This window comes from Cucurbita pepo, chromosome 16 (genome assembly GCF_057944985.1).
Source record: "Cucurbita pepo subsp. pepo isolate OVF chromosome 16, ASM5794498v1, whole genome shotgun sequence".
NCBI classification, from domain to species: Eukaryota; Viridiplantae; Streptophyta; class Magnoliopsida; order Cucurbitales; family Cucurbitaceae; genus Cucurbita; species Cucurbita pepo.
In genome coordinates this window covers 6,913,859-6,925,015 of record NC_141813.1, presented here as the reverse complement: position 1 = coordinate 6,925,015, position 11,157 = coordinate 6,913,859, and the positions used below count along the sequence as shown (strand labels likewise).

The 11,157-nt window shown below is 40.1% G+C and overlaps 1 protein-coding gene and 1 non-coding gene across 2 annotated transcripts; one reads left to right on the top strand and one right to left on the bottom strand.

Annotated features, from left to right (window-relative positions):
* The first annotated feature begins 292 nt into the window (after nucleotides 1–292).
* Nucleotides 293–366, top strand: TRNAI-AAU (transfer RNA isoleucine (anticodon AAU)). The gene has a single exon. It is a non-coding gene; the product is annotated as a tRNA-Ile (tRNA).
* Nucleotides 367–2,005: 1,639 nt separating this feature from the next.
* On the bottom strand, nucleotides 2,006–3,511 carry LOC147788876 (uncharacterized). Its single transcript, XM_087118480.1, has one exon. It carries the CDS (start codon nucleotides 3,509–3,511, stop codon nucleotides 2,006–2,008), a length of 1,506 nt encoding a protein of 501 aa, XP_086974606.1.
* Nucleotides 3,512–11,157: the final 7,646 nt, after the last annotated feature.

The following is an 11,157-nucleotide window of genomic DNA, read 5'->3' as shown; positions in this document are numbered from 1 at the left end:
ACTCGATTGATTGGATGAGGAGCTACCGATCTACAATGTGCATATAACCTATGACCTATTAGCTTAGTTGGTTAGGTTGTTATGCTAATAACATGAAGGTTGTAGGTTCAACAATTACATAGGCCAAATTTTATTAATTCTTAATAATATCTTTTCATGATACGGGGTTACAACACTACGAACTTTAAAGATAATGACTTGAAGTTTTAATTTTATTATGCATAAAATTATGTAACCTAAACTCGATTGACTAAATTAGGAGCTATTGATCTACAATGTGCATAAAACCTATGGCCTATTAGCTCAGTTGGTTAGAGCGTCGTGTTAATAACGCGAAAGTCGCAGGTTCAACACCTGCATGGGCCAATTTTATTAAATTTTAATAATATATTTTCATGATACGAGTTAAAACACTACGAACTTTAAAAGATAACGACTTTTTTAAGTTTATTATGCATGAAGTTATGTAAACAAAACTCGATTGACTGGATTAGGAGCTAACGATCTATAATGTACATAAAACCTATGACCTATTAGCTCAGTTGGTTAGATTGTCGTGCTAATAATGTGAAGGTTGTAGGTTCAACAATTATATATTTTTAGGAACAAGGAGTTAAATGAACTGACTTTGAAGGCCAAATTAAGTGTAGGTTCAACCCTACGAACTTTAAAGATAACTTGAGGGAGGGAAAGCGCGTCAGACAGCCTGAGGGACACGTGTTGACGATTGGGTGGAATAACGCATTAAGCGCATTGTAAAGTGGCACGGCTCTACTCGGTATGCGCGACACGCGGTAGCTCTTCCGACCCACGCCCACGTCTAACCCAGTTTGACTCAAAGGATGTTCGACCCGATCCGCATGGTGCCACGCTTCAATTTGAAGAATTTCACTTCCCAGCGCGCACCTCCAGTTTTGTACCCACGATTCATCAGCAGAAATTACCTTCCCATTCTCTAACCTTTCAATCTCCATTTCTAAAAGCTTTCTTTTCTTTTTCAATGTCTACTTTCTCCTTCAAAAGGCTTCTCGTTCGACGATTTCAACGTCTGTAATTGAGACTTCTCCACAGATTTATCCACGATAGATTTTGGTTGTTGCTCTAAGCCTTTCCCTGATGCATCACTGTACACCACGAGATTACCTGACCCGTCTGGAACTGTAAGGACTGGTGTAGTTACCAACCTCTTCTTGAGTTCCTGGAAACTCTGTTAGCAAGCTGGAGTCCAAGTAAAGGGCTTGCCCTTCTTGGTTAGCCGAGTCAGCGCTGAGGAAATTTTGGAGAAATTCTGAACAAACCTTCTGTAATAACCAGCTAGCCCAAGAAAACTCCTCACCTCTGTGACTGTGGTCGGCTGTGGCCACCTCATCACTGCTTCTATCTTAGCTGGGTTCATTGTAATCCCCTTGCTTGACACCACGTGACCCAGAAATGCAACTTCAGACAACCAAAACTCACACTTAGAGAACTTGGCATACAACTGCTGGGCTCTCAGTATTGTCAAGACTTTTCTGAGGTGTATTTCAAGATCTGCCTCTGACTTAGAGTATACCAGAATGTCGTCGATGAACACTATGACAAAGGTGTCTAAGAATTCCTTAAACACCCTGTTCATTAGTTCCATGAAAACGACTGGTGCATTGGTAAGGCCAAAGGACATAACGAGGAACTCGTAATGTCCATTCTTGGGTATATCCCCTTCTCTGACCCTCAACTAATGATACCCTGACCTTAGGTCGATTTTCGAGAAGACTGTTGCTCCCTATAGCTGATCAAACAGGTCATCAATTCTCGGGAGAGGGTATTTATTCTTTATAGTGACCTTGTTTAATTCCCTGTAATCAATACACAACCGCATGGACCCGTCCTTCTTCTTGACAAATAGTACAGGGGCTCCCCAAGGTGATACACTGGGTCGGATGAAACCCTTATCCAACAACTCCTGTAACTGTTCCTTCAATTCCCTGAGTTTTTCAGGTGCCATCCTGTAAGGTGCCTTGGAGATCTACACCGTTCTTGGTTCTAAATCAATCCCAAAATCGACTTCCCTAGCTGAGGGCAAACCTGGCAGATCCTTCGGAAAGACATCTACGAACTCCCTGACGATGTGTACCGATGAGGTTTTTTGTTTGTTACTATTATCTAAGGTCACGCTGGCTAGAAATGCACTTGCGCCACTACGAATCAACTTCTTAGCCCTTAGCGAGGTTATGACGCTCGGGACACCTTTGGAAGTGGCTCCCTTGTAGGTAAAGATTTCCCCTGACGGGAGCCTGAGAGTCACTATTCGAGTCTCGTAATCTATCAAAACGCGATTCTCACCTAGCCAATCCATACCCAAGATGACATCGAAGTCTTGCATGCTTAACACTATCAGTGTAGCTTCGATGACACGCATTGCTATTGTTACTCCACCTCCCTTAACCCTATGGGTAGCTAGCAACAGCTCGTGAGCAGGGGTAGACACTGATAGGGTAATTTCTAAAAGTTCTTTCTCTAGATGTGCTAGCTCTACAAACTCTTTAGATACGAATGAATGTGTCGAACCCGAATCAAACAACACTAATGCAAGATGACAAAATATGGGTAGCGTACCTGTGACAACTGCGTCAGGCTGGTCAGCTTGCCTGGCTGTTGTTGCATGGACTACAGCTTGCCCCTGCTGATGTTGGCCAGCTTGGCCCCTCTGATGCTGTACTGCAGGCAGGTTGACACGCTGATCGTTTCTCTGAGGGCAATCCACTGCAAAGTGCCCTACCTGACCGCATCTGTAGCAGGCGCCAGTTCCTGCTCTGCATTCCCCCGTGTGAGGATGCCGACAATTAGGACACAAGGTCATGTTTCGTACTGGGGCTCTCCTTCGCCTATCAGTGCGGCCACAGGGTGGTCTGCAAGTTCTGGGGTGGCTAGGGTATGTCCCCTTTCCCTGGGCTGTAGTGTGGGATGATTGTGCTATTCCCAACTGTAGCTTGTCGGTACGAGGCGAGTCGAGCAGGGTCGCCACTTGAAGGGCTTTCGTATAGACAAAGGATGACTGGGACGCCACATTCCCCCTTAGTTCTTCCCTTAGGCCAGCGATAAATCGTTCGCCCTTCAACTCCTCAGAACTAACATAGGCTGGAGAAAACCTTGCCAGCCTATTGAACTCCAAGTCATAATCCTCCACTGATCTATCTCCCTGTTTCAATGCGAGGAACGCTGCCTGCATTTTCACTCTGGCAGTGATTGGGTAGTATTTGTGGAGGTATGCGTCTTTAAACTGACACCATGTAATAAACTCTCCTTGTTGTACTATGGTTTTCTGAGCACCTTTCCACCAGAAGTGTGCTTCTCCTTTCAGCATATATGTCCCACAATGGACTTCATACTTTGGTGGGCAGTTCATAAAATGGAAGGCCGTTTCTATGGCCTCTAGCCAGTTCTCAGCGGCAATGGGATCCATCTTGCCTCCGTCAAAGGAAGGCGGTTTATGCCTCTGGAAATCTCTTAAGTAGCGGGACTCCACAGTCATAGTCCCTGAATCCTTGCCCCCTTGCCCTGTCTTTTGAGGAACAAGGAGGTAAATGAGGATTTCAAGAAAAGGAGGTAAATGAGGATTTGAGTCCTTTCAGGAACAAGAAGGAGGTAAATGAGGATTTCAAGAATTTCTGGGAGAACTTATGGAGTCCAAGGAACAAGAAGGAGGTAAATGAGGATTTGGGAGTCCTTTCAGGAACAAGAAGGTAAATGAGTTTTTTAGTGCTTTCAGGAACAAGAAGGTAAATGAGAATTTGAGTCCTTTCAGGAACAAGGAGGAGGTAAATGAGGATTTCTGGGATTGAGTCCTTTCAGGAACAACAAGTAGGTAAATGTGGATTTCAAGAATTTATGGGAGTCCTTTTAGGAACAAGAATTTCTTGGAGTTCTTTCCGGAACAAGAAGGAGGTAAATGAGGATTTAAGTTTCTTGGAGTTCTTTCCGTAACAAGAAGGAGGTAAATAAGGATTTAAGTCCTTTCAGGAACAAGAAAGAGGTAAATGAGAATTTTTGGATGAAATGTTAGGTGAGGATTTCTAAGAGTCCTTTTAGGAACAAGAAGGAGGTAAATGAGGATTTCTGGGAGTTCTTTCCGGAACAGAATTTATGGGAGCCATTTCAGGAACAAGAAGGAGGTAAATGAGAATTTCTGAGAGTCTTTTAAGGAACAAGGAGGCAAATGAGAATTTCTGGGAGTCCGTTCAGGAACAAGGAGGTAAATGAGGATTTAAGGGATGAAATTTGAGGATTTCTGAGAGTTCTTTCAGGAACAAGAAGGAGGTAAATTTAGTCCTTTCAGGAACAACAAGGAGATAAACGAGGATTTCTGGGATGAAATTTGAGGTGAGGATTTCTGAGAGTCCTTTTAGGAACAAGAAGGAGGTAAATAAGGATTTCTTGGAGTCTTTCAGGAACAAGGAGGAGTTAAATGAGGATTTCTAGGATGAAATTTGAGAATTTCTGATAGTTTTTTCAGGAATAATTTCTGGGATGAAATTTGAGGTGGGGATTTTTTAGAGTTTTCAAGAACAAGAAGGAGGTAAATGAGGATTTATGGAAGTCCTTCCAGGAACAAAAAGAAGGTAAATGAGGATTTCTGAGAGCCCTTCCAGGAACAAGAAAGAGGTAAATGAGGATTTCTGGGAGCAAGATGGAGGTAAATGAGAATTTCTGGGATGAAATTTGAGGATTTTTTAGAGTCCTTTCCAGAACAAGAAGGAGGTAAATGAGGATTTCTTGGATGAAATTTGATGATTTCTGAGAGTTCTTTCGGGAACAAGAATGAGGTAAATGAGGATTCCTGGGAGTCTTTCAAGGAACAGGAAGGAGGTAAATGACTTTCACAATTTTTCTTTAGATCTGAGCCGTTCGAAGGAGGTAAATGACTTTCACAATTTTTCTTTAGATCTAAACCGTTCGATATGTTCTTCTATGAAGAGGCAAATTCAAGTTCTTTCAGGATGTTCTTCTATGATGGGGAAAATTCAAGTTCTTTCAGGAACAAGAAGGAGGTAAATGACTTTCACAATACTTCTTTAGATCTGAGCTGTTCGATATGTTCTTCTATGAAGGATGAAATTTAAAAGATTTTTTAGAGTCCTTTCAGGAACAAGAAGGAGGTAAATGAACTGAATTTGAAGCCAGATTTAATATTGCGACTGTCAGTAGAGAAAATTTTCCAGCAAGCCACATGTCAACTTGCGGGAGGGAAAGCGCGTCAGACAACCAGGAAGCCGCGTGTCAGACAGCCTGAGGGACACGTATTGACAATTGGGTGGAATAACGCGTCAGGCACGTTGTAAAGTGACGCGTCTCCACTCGATATGCGACACGCGGTAGCTCTTCCGACCCATGCTCACGTCTAACCCAGTTTCACTCGAAGGATGTTCGACCCGATCCGCATGGTGCCACGCTTCAATGTAAAGAATTTCACTTCCTAGCGCGCACCTCCAGTTTTGAACCCACGACTCATCAGCAACTGACCTCTCTCTCTCCACACCTTCAATTCTCTTGAGAAGCTCAGAAATTACCTTCCCATTCTCTTCCTTCTATTTGAGATAGAAAGAACTCTCACTCAGTTCCGCAACTTCCTTTTCTAACCTTTCAATCTCCATTTCTAAAAGCTTTCTTTTCTTTTTTAATCTCTACTTTCTCCTTCAAAATGCGCTCGTTCAGTGATTTCAAGGTCTGCAACTGAGACTTCTCCACAAATTTATCCATGGCAGATTTTGGTTGTTGCTCTAAATCTCTGTTCTCCTTCTGATGATCCGGAAGTTTCTTTGTCTCGTTCGCCGATCGCGTGTTCAATCAAGATTCCTTCTTCGATTTTCTCGTCTCCGATATCGCGATTTTGCCAAATCCGCTGCGTATCCCCTCGTTTCCAATGGCTTCCACTGCCTCACAACTACCGCCATCGTCTTTTGCTCTGTTGTGTTCTTTCACTTTCAAATCTTCATTTTGAGCCATCAAGAGAAGACCTTCGTTTGTTGCGTCATCCAAGGCTAGGTTTATTTTTTCTTCCACCTTTTTATCAGATCGACAATCTTTTACAAAATGCCCCTCTACCACAATTGTAACATTTGTCGGAGTTACAATCGTTTGCATAGTGACCATATTTGTGACATTTGTAGAACTGAATGTTGGAGTAAATTTGGCCGCCTTTTCCTCGACTACGTCCTCTTCCACGCCAATTTTCTTGGCTCGACTGTCCCTTCTTCTTATAGTATCCTTCATGACTGCTGCCTTGACCACCATGACCAGTTTTACAACTTTCACGGCCAAAACCTCTACCTTCAAAATTTTGAGAGTAGAGTACCTTTTTATCTTTGATTGACGCCTTGATTTGAAGTGCTTCATCGAGTGTTTCCTCCTTCTTCTTCTTATGTTGCTCGTGTGCCTCGAGAGAACCGGCTAGCTCATCGACTGTGAACGTCGCTAGGTCCTTTAACTCTTCTATCGCGCATACAACATTCTCAAAGTTGTTGGTTAATGACCTTAAAATCTTCTCCAAAACCCGGGTCTCGGCTAACATTTCTCCATTTCGATTGAGTTGGTTTACCACAGTTTGTACATGCGTGATGTAGTCAGATACACTTTCTGACTCCTTCATCTTCATGCTCTCCAACTTGCCACGAAAAGTTTGGAGACGCACTTGCTTGACTCGGTCGATCCTTTGAACACTTTTCCTAAAGTGTCCCACACTTCTTTTGAAGTAGTTGCACTGGCAAGCTTCTCAAAGTCCGACTCGTCAACGACTCGGAACAACATGTATAGTGCCCTCTTATCCTTTTATCGCACCTCTTTTAACACCTTGTTTCGTGCCGCTGTATAACCTGTGGTATCTTTTGGTTCTTCTAACCCTTCTTCGACCACATCCCATGCATCTTGAGAACCGAGAAAAGCTTTCATATGAATGCGGTAGCGGTATTTGACCCGTCACATTCGTCATTGGCTTGATACAAATTTATTAAAGAAAACTCATAAATTTGTGAAATAAATCTCACACACACTGACGATAGAAGGAGACAAAGAACACTCTGTTTATCTGAAAAAACAATCTTCTATTGCTTCTCTGTTTCTTTTCTTTTTTTCTCTACTCTTCTTTACGGTTTTACAATAGTAATAACAAACGTATTTATAAGGTCTTCTAAAACTAAATCTAGACATAAGGATGCCACTGTTTCGTAACCCATAAAAAGTCATTGTTCCTGTAAAGATTCTTGGCCTTTCATCTTCAACACTCTTGGCCTTTTCTTTCAAGACTGACTCATGGGGAATTCGATCCCTGCCACTTCCTTGCGATGAATCCCTTACCCTGATCCCCACACAAATAAATAGAGAATTTCATGGAAATGGAGAATGAAATAGATTGTGGGGATGATGACAGGGAATGGACATCGCTACCTGTGGCCCCTACACATGTCGTGTTTTATGATTGTATGACATATACTATGTTATGTATATGCTATGATATACGATATGTTGCATACAAGTTACGCTATGATATCATATACACTATTCTAGGACTATGAGACATTAAAATAATCATGTATTGTTAATTATTAAAAATATGAAATGAATCAAGTATTTATATCTCATAGGAACACTATGCTAGGAATAGATTGGAGGTACGACTAGCGCCATGAATATATGTCATTCTTTAATGTTATGGGACCTCATACATTTTGTATACCACGTGCATCGAGATACTTCTATATTATGTTTAGTACACCCTATGCCTATGTATTAATCATGAACAATATGACAAGAATCAAGTATGTATGTCTCATAGGAATGTTATGTCGTGTTTTAATGTTAGGGATCTCATGTATTTTATATGGGAGGTGCATCGGGATACTTCCCCATTATGATTAGTACAGACACATACCTTACAATATTTATGTTCCTTATGATATTATGCTGGTCTTTTTCCTTCATGGTATTTGGTAGTGTGATTGTGCACAAGCTCGACGAGGCAGACCCACAGAGTACTCTTATACCAACCCACCTGGTGGTCAATGTGCACATTCATGGGTCGTGTGTAGGGAAGTACAACATATTCAACTCTGCTCGGACTGAAAAGCAAAGCCCAATCCCATGCCACAATGTATTTATGAAAGGATAGATCCCACTATATTACACGTGATTCATATTCCGACCCTAACAGTGGGATTACTCACTGAGTATTTATTAAAGTACTCAATCCACGTGCTACTCTTATTTTAAAGTAAAGGTAAGATACCCATTTACGGATGACAACGTTGCGTTCAAGGCCAAGGAATCAAATTTAGGGCAGTTGCATTCATGTTATTTTTAATGATCCTTAGGTTATATTAGGGCATTGCTTTATTTTTATTGAAACTAATGTTATCTATTTTCCACTATGTTGTTCATAAATGTTTAGGCAATAGTTTGGAACAAGAATCGAGCTCCCAATAGTAGGCAATAAGCTTTTAGATTTTGGGTCTCCTACTCTCAGATTTTTTCCAAATTCGAGAGCAATTCTACACCATTTCGATTCAAACTTGTTCTTACAAAGCTGAAAGTGCCTAGAAATCATTCCCCCAATCCTATTCGTCATTGAACAGCTTCAAGGAAAACTCAAAATTTCAATCTGAGGATACACAAGAATACGTCAAGCAAGGACGATCCCAATTGTACCTCCAAGGAATGTTTCCATAGAAGACAACGAAGAGAAATAACCTCAAAAACAAGCCCAATTGAAGAAAATCCGTTTTGGGCTCAAATTAGGGGTAAGTTTCAAAATCCTATCTACGGTCTCTTTTCATTCACATTAAGGATTCCTTCAGCTTCATAGCAAGAAGTTACTTGTACTCCATTTTTACCAACTATGAAGCCAAGAAAGTTAACTTATAATCAAAACTTACCTAACATGCTTCACATGCTCATACAAAATCTTTGAATAAATTAAAATATCATTAAAATGTACACCAACATGCTTTCCTAAATATTCTCTCAAAACGTGATTCATTAAGCGCATAGTACTAAAAGCATTAGTTAACCAAGAAGTCATAACAAGTCATTCATACAATCCAACCTTAGTCTTGAAAACTCTTTTCCATTCATCTTCTATATGCCTTCTAATTTAATGATATACAGATTTCAAATCAATCTTTGTAAATAGATATGAACCATGCAATTCATCAAGCATATGGTCTAACCTAGGAATAGGACGTTGATACTTTACAGTGATTTTGTTGATGGCTCAAGAATCCACGCACATGTGCCATATTCCATCTTCCTTTGGCATCAATAAGACTGGTACAGAACATGGACTCAAACTCTCTCGTATATAGCCCTTCTCCATGAGCTCCCCAACTTGCCTCTAAATTTCTCTGGTCTTAGTTGGGTTTTCTCTATAAGCTGGCCTATTAGGAATGATTGCACCCGTTATAAAATCTATTTTATGTTCAATATCTCTAATGAGAGGTAGTCCTTTAGGTACTTCATCTTGGAACACATTCTCAAATTCTTGTAAAAGAGATTGAAACATACAAGGCAAATAAAAATTTTTATCGTTAGAGACCAAACATCCTTACTTGTACACAAGTATAAAGATGGTTTTTGTAAAAACATTCGGCTTCTAACCTTTCCAACTCTAGCCAAACAACTCACTTTCTTTCATTTTTTTTTTTCAATTTCATTATTCTTTTCACAATTTTTAAGCTTTCAATTTCTCCTCATTCTCTTGGATTTCTTCTTCAACTAGCTCATCTTGGTCACTTTCCTCACTCTGTGAGACAACTTGTCCATTCTTTATGATCATGACTCAATTGTTAGGATAATCACGACTAATATGACCTTGTATTCCTCCACTTCCTATTTACCCTTGGATGTCTCATCTTTGTTCTTTTTTTCAATCTCATACTTGCCTCTAACCTTGAAATTTATCCTTTCAATATTTGCATTTTTTTTTCCAAGCGTTGTAAGTAATAGACTTAGAAATAGCATACCTCTTGGAGTTCTCCTTCTCCCAAGCTAGTTGCCCTGCGATTTTAATAACAAGGTATAACAATTTTTGTATATCAAAGTATGCTTGCCTATCCACTTAGTGAGCAAGTTTTCAGGTCATCCCACCGAGGAATCTCGCCATTGTATCATCTTCGTCTTTATCAATGCATGCTCTATTCATAAGGGCCTCCCTTTCTGTGTAATATTCTTCAATACATTTGGATCCCAATAGCAGAATCTAGAGTTTTTACTTGAGTACTCTAAAATAATGCTTCAAAATGTAACTTTTTCTCATTAATGTCTTCAATTCCTCCAACGTTTCAATTGGTTCTTCATAATTTCTCCTCCACTCTATTTTCAATGATGTCCACCATCTCAAATGCTCTACTGATGAAGAAGAAAGTTCAAATGAACATAGAAGGGGAGAAAATCTCACTATCTCAAACACTGTCAATCAAGAATATCAGATTGCCAGAATAGAAGATCAACTCCAAAATTGGACTATTCCAAAGGTAGATCCTAAAACTATCTACCAAATTTCAACCTTCAATTTTACTCAAAGATCATGCATCAAATTCTCAGAGAAGAACATCCCAATTCATAGCAATAGGGAATCTCTGAATCTTTTTTCAAGATCTCTTATACTCCAACATCGTGAAGAGTTTAACTATCTCCATGTCGGTCTTGTCCAAGTCGCGGTAAAACCATTGTTCAGACTTGGATTAGATATCCCAGTTCTTATCTCCTTACGAGATAAGAGACATGAAGATTTCTCAAATTCCTTATTGGGAATGGTTCAATCCAATTTAGAGAATGGACCAGTCTATTTCAATTGTTATCCAAACTTTACTCTGTCTCTCCACGACCCACACATATTATCAGCTCTCATGCTAGATCTACAGTCAAAAAATTTAAACATCAAGGCTGAAACTCATTCTTCAGTTGTCATATTCAGGGTTTATTATAAACTCATGAATACAAACATTTCCCCAAGAGCATTAAGATCCTCACCAAAAGGATCGACTATGCTCATAGAGGCAAATATTGGAAAATCATCAGTGACTGTCCCAAAAACACTCTCTTGGGATCAAATAACCAGAAGCACTCTCTGGAAAATAGAAGATGCAAATCTTCTCCTGCTTTCTGTAATATCGATTTTAAAGATTGAGA

Coding starts and splice junctions, on each gene's coding strand:
- LOC147788876 (XM_087118480.1), bottom strand. CDS start 3,511: ATGACTGTGGAGTCCCGCTACTTAAGAGATTTCCAGAGGCATAAACCG.